Source organism: Limanda limanda, chromosome 12 (genome assembly GCF_963576545.1).
Source record: "Limanda limanda chromosome 12, fLimLim1.1, whole genome shotgun sequence".
NCBI classification, from domain to species: domain Eukaryota; kingdom Metazoa; phylum Chordata; class Actinopteri; order Pleuronectiformes; family Pleuronectidae; genus Limanda; species Limanda limanda.
The window spans coordinates 14,644,453-14,663,399 of NC_083647.1; the positions used below are offsets into that span (position 1 = coordinate 14,644,453).

The 18,947-nt window shown below is 40.9% G+C and overlaps 2 protein-coding genes across 3 annotated transcripts; one reads left to right on the top strand and one right to left on the bottom strand.

Annotated features, from left to right (window-relative positions):
- Positions 1-749: 749 nt before the first annotated feature.
- On the top strand, positions 750-15,643 carry adam17a (ADAM metallopeptidase domain 17a). Its single transcript, XM_061082375.1, has 19 exons — positions 750-930; positions 1,253-1,385; positions 2,511-2,644; positions 2,951-3,039; positions 3,438-3,624; positions 5,439-5,569; positions 5,798-5,884; positions 6,442-6,567; positions 7,064-7,208; positions 7,524-7,615; positions 8,754-8,906; positions 9,545-9,744; positions 9,903-10,006; positions 10,131-10,265; positions 10,698-10,828; positions 10,984-11,062; positions 11,156-11,244; positions 11,426-11,485; positions 13,657-15,643. Exons 1-19 carry the CDS (start codon positions 825-827, stop codon positions 14,074-14,076), a joined length of 2,601 nt encoding a protein of 866 aa, XP_060938358.1. The 5' UTR covers positions 750-824; the 3' UTR covers positions 14,077-15,643.
- On the bottom strand, positions 15,524-18,542 carry iah1 (isoamyl acetate hydrolyzing esterase 1 (putative)). 2 transcript variants are annotated; one of them, XM_061082377.1, is made up of 6 exons: positions 18,455-18,542; positions 18,288-18,340; positions 17,548-17,705; positions 16,851-17,012; positions 16,649-16,770; positions 15,524-15,945 (listed from the first exon to the last, which is right to left on the bottom strand). In XM_061082377.1, exons 1-6 carry the CDS (start codon positions 18,518-18,520, stop codon positions 15,769-15,771), a joined length of 738 nt encoding a protein of 245 aa, XP_060938360.1. In that variant the 5' UTR covers positions 18,521-18,542; the 3' UTR covers positions 15,524-15,768. The 2 variants fall into 2 exon arrangements, with proteins under 2 accessions (XP_060938360.1, XP_060938359.1); XM_061082376.1 differs by having other exon boundaries at positions 17,548-17,717.
- Positions 18,543-18,947: the final 405 nt, after the last annotated feature.

Here is an 18,947-nt window from a genome sequence, read left to right on the forward strand (position 1 = left end):
TATTATGATAAATTATTCTGACCGATCTTCACAAAAATCGATACACGTGTGTATCATGACCAGACAAACAAAAGTCTATAAGTGCAATTTGAAAAACGCAACAGGAAGCCTGCTATTTTGCATTTAGTGGCCATTTTGGCCATATTCCACATTTTTACTTTGAGGTACTTGTACCAGGGCTTACATCAGATCAACCTCGAATTGAAATGAGTGTCAACACAATAAGACAGAGATACAGACTTATGAAAAGACTCACAGGTCTCTCTGGCTGACTGTACGGTATTATTGTATGTGTGGGTGGCACAGGTCACTCAGTTACATTTTTTGGTGTAAACATTAATAAATGTGTATGTAGAAATGCATCAATCAATGAATTGATATATGTAAAAATAGCTTTTTGAATTTATTTATTCATTCCCGTGTCATCTTTCATTTATAACAGCCTCAGTGATTTAACATTTAAAAAGCATGATACTATTCTGAAATTGGATTTAATTTAATAGCTTTGGAAATGAAGATAATCCAGTGAAGGACTGGTATGACAGAGGCCATCCGGGGATATTTCGCTCATTGTTACTTAAATAACACTTCACACTTGCTACTTTGACTCACAGTTAAGGATTTGAATCTAAACTCCTATTTTACCACGGATAATAAAAACATATCAGGGGCCTTTCGTGATAGATGATATATAGTTGGTTCGCGAAAAGCGGATGTTTTCCACCCTGTGCACTTCCGGGTGGCTGAGCTAACGCTAGCGGTGCAGACAAACAGTTAACCCGGGACAATGGCAGTATTAGACTAGCTCTGCGAGAGGCCTGAGGATGAGGAACATACTAATAATGGTGCTTCTGGCTCCTTGCTGGGTCAACGGAGCTGTCAAGTCAAGAGCTACCACCGAGGACAACCTCGAGGAAAACCCGGAGTTCGGTGAGTAACTTAGCGAGCTAAGCTAACGTTAGCCGTAAAGTTAATGCTAGCTCTCGTAGGAATGCTAACGGCAAACACCGGCTATTATAAATGTGTTTACGTTGCCTTTCACTTCTTCTTATAATCAATGTCGCTGTTTGTTTAATATGTTATAATATGTTAATACATGTTAAGTGTCGAGTTGTCAGTTTAAGCTAGCTGCTAAAATACAACCACATCATATCAATTGAGGAACTGGGTTTGTCAGATCCAGGGACGAGTCTTTGACACTGTTAGTTACTGACTCGTCTTGTTCTTCTTCTTCTTCTTGTGTCTTTTCCAGATGTTCTGAACTCCTTCCTGTCAGACTTTGAGGTGCTGCCTTGGTCGGGCCTCCAGCTGCACTCAGTCAGGAAGAGGGACGTCCACACCCAGTCCCACCTGGAGCGGCTGGTGAGCTTCACAGCCCTGCACAGGTACAGCAGCAGCCACATGGTGATCCACCTCAGTAGATCTGTGGACTAGTGTTTGCATGGAAGCATCTTAAATGGATGATTCATAATTTTGTTTATCTGGCTTATGATACAATATGTAGGTTTAAAAAGTAGAGCCCGGCAGGTTTTTCCGTCTGTTATTGATATCTGGACGTAAGCTTTACATGCTGACATAAACATATAATTGAGGCTTTAACCGTAAACTTCTTTAATTTATTCATAGTTATAACACAAATGCAACCAAATGTATAGTACCAGAATGAAGATAATAAACACATTTCTCTTACATTCAATGTCAACACAAATGCACATTGTTTTGCATTATTCTGCAAGATAAAAGTTTTCATATTGTCGCATATTGGCAAATGGGGATGCAGATGCGAATATGTCTCTCCAAGGCTCATAGCAACTGCTTTTTATAGGTCAAATGATAAACTGGTCGATGTAAACAAACTATTTCATAGTTGAGGGTGAAAGTCCACAGTCTGTCATGTGAAAATGATCAAAGTGAATATTCTTTGTTTGCCAATCATAGTTAGTCTGATGTGGGTGTGAAATTCCTTCTTTTTGTTACAATCCTTCAACCCAAAGTTACTTGAAAGATTAATTTGTCTTACTCAGATGGCTGCATTTTTAACTGCAGCTGATCCTTGGAATGTTTCTATGATAACTACACATAATATAGTATTAACTTTATACTTTCAAGTTATCCTTTTGACTTTTAGTATATAAATAGCTGAAGATGCATTTTAACCTCAGCTGATCTTTGGCATGTATATTTGTACATAACTAAAGTTGAGGTTTTTGACCCCCAGCCCGTTCAGTTGGAGTCACACTAAGAGAGAATCCCGTCACTGCCTTTATGGACAGAATCTACAGTTACAGCCATCAGACTGACGACTCTGTCAATATACTGTTTATATGACCCTGCTTGTTTTTGTGTTGAGACGGCTTGAAAATGTTGACAGTAAATATTTTGCTCAGACTAGGATTTCAAACAAGAATTTTTGAACATTTGTTGTGTGTGTGTCACTTAAAAAGACCCCAAAACCACAGTGTTTGGGTTAATGCTGATGCATGTTTTTCATCTTCTTTTTCTGACTTCAGGCATTTCAAGCTTTACTTGACTACCAACACGGAACTTTTCACTGATGACTTCAAAGCTGTGTTTGTAGATAAACATGGGATTGAGGAGAACTATGATATTCAGCTTCAGAACTACTTCACAGGACATGTCGTTGGTAAGTTACACGATTAGGAATTCATTAATTAGTTTAATTTGTATGTGCAAAAAACGTCGAATTAAATAAGAAAAAAATGCTATATAAGAACTTTATCTGATTAATTACAATCAAGTAAGTGACTTTATTGTTGAATATCAGGAGGAAATACAATGTTTTGGTTTATTAAGTGCTGTTTTGCTCAGATGATACTGGCTGATATGAAAGTGAGCCAATATGTGTGTGCACCTCATATGAAGAGAGTACAGGATACAGGCTGTTGTTAGTCTTTCAATAACAGTAACCTTATCTGTTTTGTATTTGCAGGAGAGGAGAATTCACGTGTGCAGGCACACATAGACGGAGATGAGTTTTCAGCTCACATTCTAACTGATGAAGCAGAGTACAATGTAGAGGTAAGGAGTTGCTGTGAAACCATTGTCTCTGTGCAGGGACTGACCATCGGGTTTTGACAGTTGTGAGGCCACAGTATTGAAAACTGTGATGAACTTATGGGCCTTACCAGAGCTAAGAAAACCAAGCAAAGAGCACATGCTCACAGAGCATACAGTAAATCCAGTGCTACAATGATGTAGTCTGTAAATCTGGGGAGCTTTTCAGTGTGCAGGTGCGTTTTTCCGTATTTTATTTAAAAAAATTCTATAAATGTGAATTATTTGTACATTTCACAAAGCTGTCGAGTGCCATATTCCTCCTACTCATCTTTTTTACCCTGACATCTTGGTCATACTCTCTCCACCTTTTGACTGTCTCTGACCCATATGTTTCACTCTTTGTGTTTTTGTCCATACAGCCCCTATGGAGGTTTACAGATTCCCCAATTGATGGCAGGTTGTTGGTTTATCGCTCCGAAGACATCAAGAATCTGAGTCGCATCGTCTCACCAAAGGTGTGCGGTTACGTCCACGCAGAGGACATGGATCTGTTGCCCAAGACTACCAGGAGGGACTGGAATGGGCAGGAGGTGGAACAGAAAGAAGGTGAGCTCGGCTGTCTTTTTTCCCTCACAAGTATTGTTGTCTTTTTCAGATGTGTTCACATTTGTGCCTATGTAGTTGTAACGTGAAGATAAAGATCAAAAATCTGGTTCAGCCTGTTGGTGAAAAGAAAAAACAGTAGATAGAGAGTAGGAGGATGACAAATGATTAAGGTGGAGGGAAGGAGGGAGGAGGAGGGTGTAGTAGTGAGACAAAGGAAGTGGGTGTTAGATTCTGTAACAATCACTTTTATAACAGCCTTTTTTTATCTGTAAAACATAGCCTCTTTTATGCACATACACACTACTGACAAGTGGGTATTATGTAAATGCCTTTTGATTCTCTTGTGCTGTGTTAGAAACGTAAAGGATATAACGCTGATAATGTGCCCAGAGGAGATTTCTATAACACCACTCACTAGCTTCTGGTTGAAAGCACTCGTTGGGGAGATGAGTCGAGGTGAAGGTTCTTCTGGAGGAGGCATTAAAATTCATGGAGGCTTAGCGGCCCAATGAGATGACTCTGAGTTGTCACTGGTCTCCCACTGCTTTTTGTGGAAGCCAGAGCGATGCACACCCACACTCTGGAGCAGTGGAGAGCCATGTGTACAGAAAGATGTAATGATCAAATGAGGTTTCTCACTGTTGTCTTGATAAGCTTCAATTACTCAGATTTCTCGAGTGGAATTTAAACATGCTACACACATATTCTGTGGGGAGATTACGTGAATAGATTCAATAGATTCAATAATTTGGGCTTCAACTATCATCAGGTTTTGTCTGACCAGCAGATGTACTGGAGAATCTGTAGCGAGACAATGTTTGGGGTTTTTGCTTCTGATATGCGTAAAATATTTACTAAGCATCTAAATATTTCCCAGTTAATTTTATGCGAATGGACTAATTTAATAATCAAATTATTTTATCTCTCAGAAGACAAAACTTATTAGACTTTATACATTTCTCTGTCAATTAGATGAAATCCGAGGTTGACCCGTCCAGCTTCTGAAATGTAAAGAATTGCTGCTTAATTTATTTGTGAGCGGAATACATTTTTAAGCTTTGTACTTTTTGTTGACCAACATTTACCATTTTAATACATTACCATTGTCTCCAGGGAAGTTTGGTGGCCATTTTATATTTTCTCCCACCAGAGCAATGACTGTCGGTAGAGGTTGATTACTTGGCTTGAGTTATTCCAGCCATGTGTTTAGTCAGTCCCATTTATTACTGCAAGAGGTGGCTGCTCCGCTCCGATAGTGTCTGGGTGACGGAGTAGAAAGTGCTGTCAAAGTTTAGTTCGGCTTTTACATGATTCCCTTAATAGCATAATATCAAGATGAATTGCTAATGAAGATAAAGAGTTAATCCTGAAAATTGCTGCTCCAACTGTTAAACTGAATTGAAACATAACTGTATGGTGTGTTTGTTAATTCTGCTTCAGTTTACTGTGACTTTCTTATCTAATTGTTACAATATACATCAAACTTTTTCATTATGTGCTCAGGCCTTTTCTTTCATGTTAAACATGAGCTTTATTCTGGCTTTAAGAACCGAGGCAGAGCTTAATCAGTTCACAGGCAAACGTAAAAGAAGACATGTTGCTAAATGTGAAAATTAGGGCAATTAATGACGGGACACTGGAGCGTGGCCTCATTCTTATACTTTTTGCTGTCTCTATTTATTTGTAAGGTTAACCTGTTAGGATATTTTTTAAACACATGATCATTTCCTCTTTTTGCTTAGTTTTCAGCCTCTGACCATTTTTCTTCTAATTAATCAATCTCTCAAACTGCTCCTGCTGCTTCTTCCTTGCAGAGAACCACCACAGAGAGAAAAGACAGCTACACGATCACAAGAAGAACACTTGCCCCCTGCTGCTGGTCGCAGATTACCGCTTCTTTAGACACATGGGCCGTGGACAAGAGAGCGTCACTCTCAACTACCTGGTCTGACTTTTATGAACATATGTACAAAACATAATTAATTAGGAGAGAGAGACATGTAAAACTTTAACATGTATTCTTAGGGTATTCAATTAATTATCTCCACTGTTTAGTTTTACATCCCCTAACAGACAAACCTGTAATCTATTATAAGTATGTTTAATACATCATCTGTAGGAAAATAATTTAATCATTATTGCTGAGTAATTCATTTTTATTTTCTCACTGCAGATTGAGCTGATTGATCGAGTGGATGACATTTATAGGAACACAACGTGGGATGATGAATTCAAAGGCTATGGGGTTCAGATCCATCAGGTCTGTAGTGCTGTCTGTGTCTTGTATTACATCAAGTCACTCCTTGAAGTGAAGCTGAGAATAACACAGTCCTGCAGAGTTTGAGAGCTGCATTTTTCTGAGGAACTGAAAGCTTTTGTGTGTGGCTTGTGGGGTAATTGAATTTGTTCCACGGGCTGTGGGAATGAATGGAGACACTGTTTTTCAAACGATGAGTTGAGGCTTTCCTCACTGAAAAGATATGCATTCATTTAGCTACTCAGAGTTATATTCCATTTTTCTTCACGCTAAAGTCAACAAGAACTGTCATATATATATATAGATATATATCTATCTATCTCTAATATGTCGTATGTACTAAAGCTGCCACTGTAAGTCTAGGGTAAGGCCACCTCTGACAGCCATTGTTTTAGTTTACTATAATTTATAATTCAACAGACATTTGAGAAATAAATGTAATATTTACTATGCATTTTGAAATCTTGATCTTTCCAGCCTCAAAATAAAATCATAAAATTGGTTAATTAATTACACACTAGGAATTTTCCTTAAATATCATCCTTGGTTACTGTTCTCAGATGATTATCAACAAGGAGCCTACAAAGCCTCCCCCTGGTCACGCTGGCAACGGCTGGGTCCACTATAACATGGAGAACAGCCCTGTGAAAGGAAAAGAGGTGTGGGACGTGAAGCGACTGCTTGAGGTAGGAATAAGAATCAAAGAGACAGAAAGGTCAACACATAGACAGACAGAATGTCTTGATAAAGGCATGAGTCACATGAAGGGACTTTGGAAAGTTAATTTGATTCAAAGATTGAAGAAATCACACAACTGTTAAAAAATCCTCCATACTGCACCACCCCTCACCTTAATAATGTGGAGGATTTGTTGCTGTTGTGAATGCGTCTGTGGAGAGAATCTCCTGCTGCCTTGTGCGTGTGTGTGAAAGGAAAACTCTGGATAAAGTCTGTACCTAATTCTCTTGATCTTACCCAATGGTCATGTCTTTACAGGTTTAATGAAAAATATTTTAATCTGTTTTTAATCCTAATGGAGATGGACTCAACTATTGGGTTTCTATAGGATCGATAATTTAGTTTGTTAATGTCCTTTTCTTGGTGAATTTAGTTTTTTGTTTAATTAACCTAGCTTTGACAGATTCTACAGTTGGTAAATAATAGTTCCTCTTGTTCCCTCAGCAATTCAGCTCAGACGCCGCTGGCAACGCCTCCAATGTGTGTCTGGCCCACCTGTTCACCTACCAGGATTTTGATGAGGGCACATTGGGGCTCGCCTACGTGGCCCCATCCAAAGCTCAGGCCCTGGGCGGCCTCTGCCCAAAACGTAAGAGCACAACAACAAATCTGTATGTATTGTCAAATAATGTCTAAATTACAAGGTCAGTGAAATATTTTACAGTCATCTTGCTCCTCTTGTGCTGCTTGTGTTATATGTTTTAGCGACTATGTTTCTATAACAATAAATATTTTTAATTAATGGGAAGTCAGTTGTGTTGATTTAGGAATACTGATCTGGGGATTTGTAACAATTACACAGGATTAAGTTGAAGCCGTCTCATTCAAAAGGGAGGGCTGCTTGTGTAAGCCTTTTGTGAAACTAAACAAACACTGACCTCTTTCTCTGCGTGTCATTTTGTAGCTTACTACCCGTCTCACTCCATCAAGAAGCCCAGTTACCTTAACACGGGCTTGACCAGCACCAAGAACTACGGCAAAACCATCCTCACAAAGGTCTGTTTCTACTTCATTCTCCACCGCAGTCTTTGACAAATATAATTAGTGGGTGCACTCGGCCTCAGTCAGGATGTTATGCAACTTGTCAACCTGCCAAATTGGGATTGGAAGTAGAGCAGACACTCCTTTTTGTGTGGGTGTTATGAGTAATGATTCTACCCCTGTTGCATTTTGACACTTGCAGTAACAGTGTATTGAATGCTCCACAAACGAGTTTCCGCAAAGTTTCAACACATTCATTTGACCTTGATTTGGAGCTATTCTGTAAGCTGTAAGATGACTTGTACATGCAATAAATTCTCTGTTATCGGTAGTGCATTACAGAAACACCAGCACCTTTCTATTTAATTGTAACAAGTATTGTCAGCCCTTGAATTTCGTTTTATCGTTGTTTGTTCTGTAAGGTAGGATTGGTACGAATTTTCTGAAACTTTTATCTTGTTTGTTGAATCCTTCTTCACATCCCAATTAGCCATCAAAAGTTGTCAAGAAGAAAATAGAAAAGGCTGGTCTCTGTGGCATTTGCAGGACTGTGGAAACAACGTCTTATCATTTTATTCAAACCGAATGATTGGTGTGCCTGTCTGTCACTGACCGACTTGTCTGCCTGTGCTCTCACTGCGCATGACCGGAGTCCTCAGCCTTGGAAATGAACACCACTGAAGCAGAGACGATCGCGAGCAGTTAGCGAGCGAGTCACACAAAGGTTGGCTCGTAGGCGTTGGCAGATAAAAGCCTGTTCACTTGTTTTTGAGGCGTAGCTTAGACAAGAGGTCTGATAGGTGGGTTGAGATCGGTTGAATTCTTTTAAAGTGTAGCCTGCTACTGCTCGCTTGTACAGTATTACCAACCCTAGCTTTAAGGCTCATTTATGTTGTCTTTACATACAAAAAGAGATGTGTCCACTTCAAACAATAGATCTGTTACTAGTAGAGTCAAGGATTTCTGACGACAACAAACATGGTGTTGGTGTAGGAAGTTGGAATAATGTACCGCTCAACTTTTGTAAACGTTTTCCTCATGCCCTAGTACTGCTTTGATTCGTGTCTGTAAGATTTGAACAAATATGGACAAAATATATGTAGAGCACAGCAGAAGAGCCTTTAGTAAATCTGGTGTGTTTGTGTCTCATCAGGAAGCAGATCTGGTGACCACTCATGAGCTGGGCCATAACTTTGGAGCAGAGCACGACCCTGACAACATCCCCTACTGTGCTCCCAGTGACGACCACGGGGGGAAGTTCGTCATGTACCCCATCGCAGTGAGCGGAGACCATTACAACAACAAGGTACCCACAAGTCAAAAACTGCATTTAACCTCAACATGCAGTGTGATGCTACAGACGTATTAATATATGAAACAATCCGTGCTGCCATTCAGATAAGAGGACTCATTGAGTTAATAATGCAAAGTGAAATGTGAAACCGTGTGAATAACATTTCTAAACGAGCTGTCCTGATCAGTGTTATGTAATAGTGAGTCACAGACACTGTTGCGAAATGTGACAGACAGCAAATGTACTTTACCTCCTCCATCACCAGCCTTTGCAGCTAATTTATATGTGACTTTGAAAGGGCTGTTGATTATCTGTTGTGGCTTTAGGGATAACTGAACCTCTTCAAGATATCTGCCAGGGTTTTACACTATAATAATCACATCAATATACATAAATAAGACTTAATGCAAAGGCAATGCAACTGTTGATTTGGCTGTACATTCATGCTTGGTCTCAGCCTGTTGGTGGAAAGCAAAAACCAGGCAAAAACCCAATTGTTTCACCAAGTTTGTATACTTTTTAATTGATGGAGCTACGGATTTCTGTTCAAATATTATTCTAGTTTCCTGGCAGCACTGTATCACCATGTCCTCGGCATCCACTCCCAGCAAATATCTAACCTCACTCTACCTCTCCTTTTCCGCCTCTAGCGTTTCTCCAACTGCAGCAAGATCTCCATAGGAAAGACATTACGTTCCAAGGCTCCAATGTGCTTCAAGGAGAGGAACAGTAAGGTGTGCGGGAACTCCAGAGTGGAGGAGGGGGAGGAGTGTGACCCCGGGCTACTCCACCTAAATGATGACCCCTGCTGCTCCTCCACCTGCAAGTTCAAACATGGTGCACAGTGCAGGTATGTGGCCCAAAAGATCCTCTGCAAGAAAATGTTGAAAACCAAAGCCATCAATTATAAATACACACACAAAGATCAGGTTAATTCATTGAACTTGACATAATGAACCAGAACATGTTTGTTTCTGGTGAGATCACATGTCCTTGTTCTCTTAACAGTGACCGAAACAGTCCCTGCTGTTTGAATTGCAAGTTTGAACAGGCAGGAGTGAGGTGTCAGGAACCCATTAGTGCAACCTGTAAAGGCATGTCCTCCTGCACAGGTGAGCGCCACCTGCTGGTTTATCACCAGAGCTGCAGCAATCTCTGAAGGGCTGTTTGCCACCCTTATTTATTTAAAGGAAACACTGTGAATAACGATATTTTTTCTGTTCTTTGACACCTTAGGCAACAGCAGCCAGTGTCCACCTCCTGAAAATGCACTTGACAACACTGTGTGCGTTGACAGCGGCCGCTGTCACAATGGAGAGTGCAACCCGTTCTGTGAGGCCATGCAGAACCTTCAGTCCTGTGCTTGCAACGGTAAAAGATGTTGATTTGTCTCAAGAGCAGGGGAAACTGTGCACGAACCCCAAACTGATAAAAAGCTGATCTGGATGATCTGTTTCAGAGATGTGACTCTGGTGATTTAAGATAATAATCAAATACAATCCTAAATTAGGGGGAAACACTTTTTTTAAGTTTAGATTAGAATTTAATCCTTGAGGTTTTGGAGGATAAATGATCTAACATCAACCCACAAGCATTTCACCTGCATTCTGAGGCTTGAGTCCTCTGTTAACAGCCGTGGGTTCAATTCCGACCTAGCCCTTTGCTGCATGGCTTCCCCCATTCTCTCTCATCATTTCATGCTTGCTGTCCATTTTTCTATCATTTAAAAAGTTCTGAAAGCCAAATTGAAGGACAAACTTTTTTTTATGTTGTAATGGAAATAATCTTCTCTCTTGTTTCTAGAAACGGATAACTCCTGCAAAGTGTGCTGCAGGGGAGCAGATGGCCGCTGCTCTCCGTTCATCCAGGTCAATGACAGCTTCCTTTACCTTCGCAAAGGAAAACCGTGCACTGTGGGCTTCTGTGACGGGGGCGTGAGTCATCAAACCTCTTTGATATCTGTCAGATCTACAAACAGATTGCTCCTCCTTTTGTTGATCTTAACACAGTCCTGCTCTGAAATATGTTAAAAAGTGTATTAGTGTTACAATGAGTTAATCATTCATCAACCTTTCTCTTGTCAAAACAGGGAAAGTGCATGAAGCAGGTGCAGGACGTCATCGAGAGGTTGTGGGATTTTATCGACAAACTGGACATCAACACTTTCGGTAAATTTGTGAGGATGCTTTTAGATTTGAACAATGTGAAATGTGAAATACTAAGAAGCATTTCAATCATCACCACCGTTACCTCTCCACCAGGGAAGTTCCTGGCTGATAACATCGTGGGCTCAGTTGTGGTTTTTTCCCTCGTCTTCTGGATTCCTCTCAGTATTCTGGTCCACTGTGTGGTAAGAAACTGGTCGACATCAGTATTCCCTTGCTCCCAGTGTCGTCAGTGTGCCAATAACTGCTCCTTTTTTGGATTTTTATCACTTGGGTTTAAGTGTGATCTGTTCTTCAACAACTGCTGTAATGATTTGAATTGTTTTACTTCAAGTGATGACAGTGCTGTCCTGTTTCTTTTTGCAGGACAAACGACTTGACGTTGAGTATGAGGAGAACACAAAGTCCTTCTGCTACCCTCCAAGTGTAAGTTACTCCTTCTTTAATTAAATCCTGTGCATTAGCCTTGCTGCCACTCTAACAAAACTAATACAATCCCAACGCTTTTGGAAACAACTGACATTGGTAACAAGGAAAAGGAGCATGAAGGTTTATTTTTCAGGATGAGGCATTTCCCTTTTCTCTGTCTGTAGATTTATCACTTTTAAAAAACAAGGTGTCACAACATGTTGATTCAGACACAACACTGCTGAAGAGGAAATTACCAACAATTATTTTTAACACCAAGATTATCTGTTTGGCAGTGGGTGAAGAAAGCTTTAAAAAACGTCATGTTATAAAATGCAACAAATAAATAAATAAAAACTGTTATCAGGCCATTTTAAGTTTTTTGGTTTTCTACATTTTTGGAGTAATAATTTGCATCATATACAATTTTTCACAAAATTTTTTGAAAAATACATTAACTCCATCTCCCTCATTGAAAAATAAGGAGTCTATGAAATTAATAAATGGTTTTGAAGTTTAACTGCTGGACCTAATGATTCAACATCAAACTAGTTTACGTTTCATTTTAAACAGTGATTTGCTTCTGAACCAGTTGTGATATCAGATGATTCTGTTTGTGTGAACACTGTCATCCTCCATAGAAGATACATGTGAAAACACAGAGCCACTATAACTGTGCATCGTTCAGCACAAACATCCAAGTAAGGAATCAATAAGCAAAATACATTAGTGTGCAGCTGAGACTTGAGGATTTAAACACAAAGTTTTCAGGAGCTTTTTTTATGCACGACATCAGCAACTCCTCAGTTTGTAACTTGCTTATTCCTTTTTTTTGTCTAACGATGCTTCTTTTCTGTTTGACACCAAGTGCTACCGCAAAAAATGTCTCTTGGAGCAGATGCAACCTCATTGTTCTCAGAGGAGTTTGAACTGATCTGGTGCCGAATGAGCTCACAGTCGTGAACATAGAGAACAGCAGGAGAAGAAGCTTTAACACGAAGCAGTGTAAACCAGTGGTCAGGTTAAACGTCTGTAATGGCCGCACTGTCTCTGCTGGGTTCAAGTTGCAAATGACCTCTCCATCACTCTTTGCCTTGGCCCTTTCTGTTCTCATCGGGACTGCAGCAGATGGTGGAAGTTTGTAGTAGAGCTCCCGCCATAGGTGAGTGCGTGCGCCATGGCTTGGTGTTGCGATGCGTTGCCGTCGATTCCATGAGGATGCATGGTCAGTGGCCCACGTTTGGGATACTCCAGTCACTCCTTGATGTAATCACTGATCTGGCTGCACATTCCCAGCCTTCAAGCTCCCTCAGGTCAGTGATCCTGAGAGGGTTTGAGTTAGAGACGCTCAAACTAAAACCTTTATGCGTGACCTTATGGCTGCGAGTGTGTTGCTCTGCACAGATGTCATCAGTGCAGAGTCCTCATCGGATCAGAAATTACCTCAAGAGAACAAGGGTGCATTTGAGGAGTATTCAAACAGAGAGAGGACACAGCAGGTTGCACCTTGTCGTCTTTATGTGAAAACCTATGGAGTGTGTCAGCATTTCACGTTTGCATCGGCTGCTGTTCTAAGCCACAAGATGAGGGCAATGTCGTTTCGGTGATTGTTTCTTTTCTTTGATTGTTTCTTAGCCTTTTTTCTTTTTGTAATTCACTGTTTGCACTGTGTCAAGTCGTTTGTCAGGTCTGATTCAGGACATGTGGAGACTGAGGACACATTCCGCTATAGATTTTTCTCACAGCAGACATTTTGAATAATAAATAAATGGCAATAAAAGAAAAAGGCCAGGTTCTAAGTACATTAATGACAGACGACCTGGCTTAACTAATCCTGTAAGTGAGTCAGTGTGCTCCATATCAGGGTCTTGGTGCCTTTTAAAAGGACCGCAGCCATTGTAAGTATCAGTTGCACTTCTGTTTGTGACAACACAGAATGTCCACTGTGAGGAAGGTTTACTGTTTCACTCATTCCAACTTTTACTGGGGATGTTGAGAAATTTAATTGGGTGGAGCTAAGTTATTTTCTTTAGTATATTGGGAATAAATTGAGGGTGACTAAAATGACTGTCACATGGTTAAAGTAAAAGGATTCAGAAAGTAGTAAAAAGGGAATGACTTCCACCTCAGTCAGAGACCCTCGGCTCTGATGTGGTTCTAACTCGCATGTTGTTGTTTTTCCTCTTCAGACTCAAGACATGCTGAACCTCGAGTCAGTGTCAGGCATGCGCATCGTCAAACCTCCTCAGCCTCCCTACTCCTCCGCCGGCCGGACCGCGCCCTCCTTCCAGCCCATGCGGCCTCTTCCGCTAAGCCAGGTCGGGGCCTCTCCCGTGGCCAGCAGCAGCAGCAGCAGTATCCCGGCCCCCGGCCCGAGTTACGTCCCCACCCCGGACAGCGCAGGGGGGCTAGCTACCATCCAGGAGGACAACAGCAGCGACTCTCACCTGGGAGAGGAGGGCCTGTCGGACGATTTCACAACCGCAGGAGCCTGCTCGTCGGCTACGAAGTCCTCCTACGAGGATCTGACCGAGCAGAACCAGCCGGGCCGGGAGCGCCGGCGCCTCCAGAGGCAGGACTGCATTGAAACTAAAGAGACCGAGTGCTGAGTAAACAATCCGCACTTTAAAAGCACCAACATGTAAATGCGACCTGAGTGTTTTAGGGAACATGCAAATATCAGCAGCTTCATAGGCATTTTTTTTCTTATCACAAGTCACATACACAAAGAGTTTAGAGGTCAAATCTTTTGTTGTCATTTAGATCAAGTTTCTAAGAACATGTCAGGCAACACTGGATATTACTCACTTCCTTGCATTGAGTCACTAAGAAATGATTCATGAAGTCTAGACTTGCTGTGACTGCAGACAAAACTTTTGTTGAGTGACTTAAAGTTTAAGTGTGAAATAATGCTGTGCCTTTCTCAGTGAGGCAGACGATATCCTGGGCCAGAAGAAGCCTTGGCAACCGGAGTGGATAAATTCACATTGGCCAGGTTCTAAAAACACATCGTCTAGTGACAGAACGGCCCATTACCTCCGACACGGCCCAACTGTCCTCTTCTAAAGTCTAAATCTAGCTGCACCAAATTGCTAACACTCCTAGATATTAGTCCTCTTAGTATGTTTTCTTAAGAAATCGTGAGTCCTTTCTCACAATGTAAAAGAAAAAAATCCTGGATCCTATCCACTAAATTGTTTTTTTATAATTTTATTCCTAAGAACAAAAGCCAAAAAAAACAAATAACATTGATCCCGAGGCTCTGTCTGCTTTTGTCTATGTGCTGTGTTTAAAGTTCGATTGTGGACCATAAGAACAAATAGGCCTTGAGTTAACTGTCAATCTCGACTTTCCTGCTCAACACGCTTGTAACGGGTGAAAGATGTTAATGTTATTGATGTTGTTGCCGTGGTTATTTACCCATCGTGGGAAACATTTCAGTGCGATATAGCAAACGGAAAGAAAACTTGATTTAAAAGACTTGAAGTATTTTTCACATCACCAGAGTTGAATTAAGTTTTGTACATGTTCTTACTGTTGTCATGAATTGATGCTTCGACAAATCACAGGCCTGTTCATGTTTTGACTCACTTGTTAATCCTGTGCAAGGAATGAGCGGAAGTCTCTCCAGCGTTACACTTACTGTATTTGTTCAGCTGTTGAATCTTAAAGAGATGTCCTTGTCTCTTTTTTTTTGTGTGTGTGTGACTGATATGAAACATGGTGCCTTTTCAGATTTTGTGCCTCTCTGTTCCTAACTGTTGTATGGAAAGGAGACGAGAATATTCCCGGTAGATGAATGCAGACAATGCTGAAATGTATTTTAGAAGAAACCATCCGAGGTGTTCAAATATTACGTTTCCACCTTGTTTCTATCCTTGTGCCAATGTGAGTTCTAGCCCCTTTCTCTTTTTTTAAGGCTGTCACTTTCGCCTGCTGTTTTGTTACAATAATAAAATGTGTAATTAACTGTATGTTGAAAATGAGTCGACTGTGTAGCGAACTTAAGCTCAACCGGATGGATGTGAACTGTGACACAACTAGAACATATTTGTATCTAATATTCTGATGTTTTTATTCTTTGTTTCTTTCTGTACAAATATTCACCATCTTCCTCTTTGAAGTTTCATGCTTGCATCACATCTCAAAATAAAAATCTTTAATGTGCATTTTAAACGTGAACACTTTGTCTTGTGTTGCACATCCAGTGTCTCACAGTAGGAATGCAGTGCAGTTTCAGGCTTCCTTCAAAATATCAAGTCCACAGTATTTTTTTCCCTAACTAATGTGCATGGGAGTGGTCACTGGTCGCAGAGCAGGCTGCTGTCGGGGCTCTTGGCGTCCACGTCTCCCCAGTAGGGCAGGATGAAGGGCAAGTGGGCTACTCGGCTTTCCAGGAGCCCCCACAGGTGCTGGGCCACAAACTGGTTCCCTTTCTCTGAGAGATGGAGTCCATCAGACAGGTAGACTGTGTAGTCCTGCGGATCAGAGGACAAGCGAAGATCTCGTGTTTGAAGCTGATCATTGGTTTAGTCCCTAAAAAATGATGCCGTCTTCAATTTTCTTATGCTAAAATAAACCCAAAGATACTTGAAACGATACAGAACAACACAGCTAATCATCTTTTTTGGGGAAAATGTTCATGAGCATCATAGTGATGATCATAGTTAGTCCTTAAAAGCCCAACAATTAATTACACTATCGCTGTATATAAAATAATTCTTTAGAATCTAAAAAGTTACTAATATTTGAATAACTTCTCCGACATTACAAAAACATCAATAATTCAATGAACCCTTTAACTAATGAAAGATGACGTTTTCTGTCAAGTTAGGATTCCTTCAGTCTTTCCTCCTCCCTAATTATCTCCCTCTTCTCGCCCCCCTCCCCATATTTCTCACCCCAACCAGTCGAAGCAGATGGCCAGAGTCTGGCTCTGCTAGAGGTTTCCTCCAAAGTGCTGCTCATTGTGGGAGCTGTTGGGGTTTCTCTAAGATTTTAAAGGTCCTGACCGTCTATATAAAGGGCCTTAGATAATGCTTATTAGGATTAGCGCAATACAAATATAATTGAATTTAATTAAATTCAGTACAGATCGTTTATGGATTCAGTGAAAGGCCTTGAAGTTAACAACATGGGGGGGAGACACTGTAGCAACAAATACTGCTGCACTGTGCTCACCTGTCCATCTTTCTGCATGAGTGTCCAGAGGTCCAAGACGTCTGTCCCGCACTGACCGGCGGCCTGGACACACGCCTGGGCGTACTGCCCTGCTACAGAGTTGTGGCGATTGAGAGGACATCCTGGAGGAGACACAGGGTGTGGTCTTTGAAGGTCTGGAGACAATAAATGAAGAGAGAAAAAGACTGTGTCCACGTGTTACCTTTTAAAATACACTCCTTCTCCCAGGCTGGCTCGTGAAGGGGTGGGGGGGTGATGAAGATAACTCTGTCTGCAGACACTCCGGCTAAAGCCAGAAGCCGGATGATCTCCTTTAAGTTCTCTGAATACTCCTGCAGAGGGATGTGCTGCTGCGGGTTTTTATCTGCATGACAGGAACAGACCAGAATGAGACAGAATACATAAGACAAAAATAAATATCAAAAAACGGACAGAATTTTTATGTGATGTGTTTCAAGTAACAGTAAATTTGGATTAACTGATGAAGCAGAATTTCTAGCTTCTAACTAGTGTATTTCTATAAAGTTGAAGGATTTGCAAGAGTCAGATCACAGGAAGGAATTAAATCTAAGCAGCTGAGGTCGTGATATTCTGACTATTATTCCACAATCAAGAACAAAACAGCTGGATCCTCAATTTGCCATTGATGACCAGTATAACAGCAACCACCATTAACACAAATACAATGTGAATAGAATATAAACCAGGTTTGTAGGATCGCATACATGATATATTGAAACTGCACAGAAAGGAATCCAACACTGCAGTTTAGCGGAGATATGTTTGGAAATTCCACATAATTTGAAAGATCTGTGTCCCGCCCCTTTACACAGGAACCAAGTGTGCGATCTATACTCACAGCTGCTGTATAACCACATGTTGTGTGAGTGAGTCTGTACCTTCCAGTGCACAGTCGTTGGCTCCAAAGAAAACAGTGACAGCAGCGATGTTGTTGATGTTGTCGTCTGAGCTGTGGCTGCTGATCAGACGAGGGAGAACGATCTTGGCCCATCGGGAGTTGTACCCGGACAGTCCTCTGTTCACCACGTCACACTTTCTGCAGGGACAACTTCAGAATAACACATTTCTACTCTGCCCACCCCATTGGTCCACTTTATTCTGTGCCCTTTGATTCTGCCGATCAGGTTTATTAAATTCTACCTGTGAGAATTTGCTGATTTCTGAATTGCTGGCTGAAGACTTCTCTGTGATAAAAAATTGATCCTCATTTTACTCATAATAAGAATGGATCAATCAAACTCAGTCGCTCGTTCACAGCTTCCTTAATGGAACCATCAACTTCCTCTTTTAAGTTTTATCTTTAAATCTGTATTAATTACACCTCTGTGTTTGGCACGTGCAAAAAACAATAATTAAATGCTGATAATAACAATCATTACTATTATTATTTTACCACGGTTTGATTGAATTCCCTATTGTCACAATAACAATAGTTGCATTCTTCAGAACTTGGAAAACCTCTCATCACTAAGTCCACTGTGTGAAAAGGGGCCCACCCCAGATTTCTATATGGCCCCCCGACTCTGAGCAGTCTGGATCCGGGCCTGCAAATCACATCCCACAGGAGCCTCTGTAAAAAACAATGACTCATCAGATTAATGAAGTAGAATTCACTCACCTCGCCAGTCTGTGAGTGATGTCTGCTCCCCACCCGTTGGGCTGGAAGGAGAACTGAGAGACAGCACTGCGGGTTTATTCATCTTGAACAGGAGCTAACAGGCTAACAGCTCATGCTAACACACAGGGAATATAACGTGACTCTGAGAGGTGAGTGTGCAATCGAACCTGTGTGATGGAGTCTCCGAAAAAAATCACTTTGGGCCAAACGATTGTTTTCAACTTCGACATCATGAAAGTTCAACGCGCCACTGTCTGATCACTTCCGGGTGCTTGACAGTGTGTCCACTTCACAATAAAAGTCTGACCATCTACTTTTTATATAACGTGTTACATAAAGCTATATAGACACAAACATTTCAGTTGTCTTCATTTTTGGAAACCAATTTGTGCTGGTAAAATTTAAGATATAAATGTTGAGGTGTGTTAGTGGTGCAACGGTAATATTTGACTTATTCCTGCATGTTTTATACTTAAACATTAAAATTCTTGATCTATTCTCTGTAAATACTGAATACTGGCTTCAGAGTTTGGAACATAAGCTCAAAAACTTGACTAAATTTTCCATACTTTTGATCGTAATAGATTTGTCTGCACTGATATAATTAAATCCTGTGATTCGAAAATCAGCACACATTCCCTGCTTGGTTATTGGTAAGTC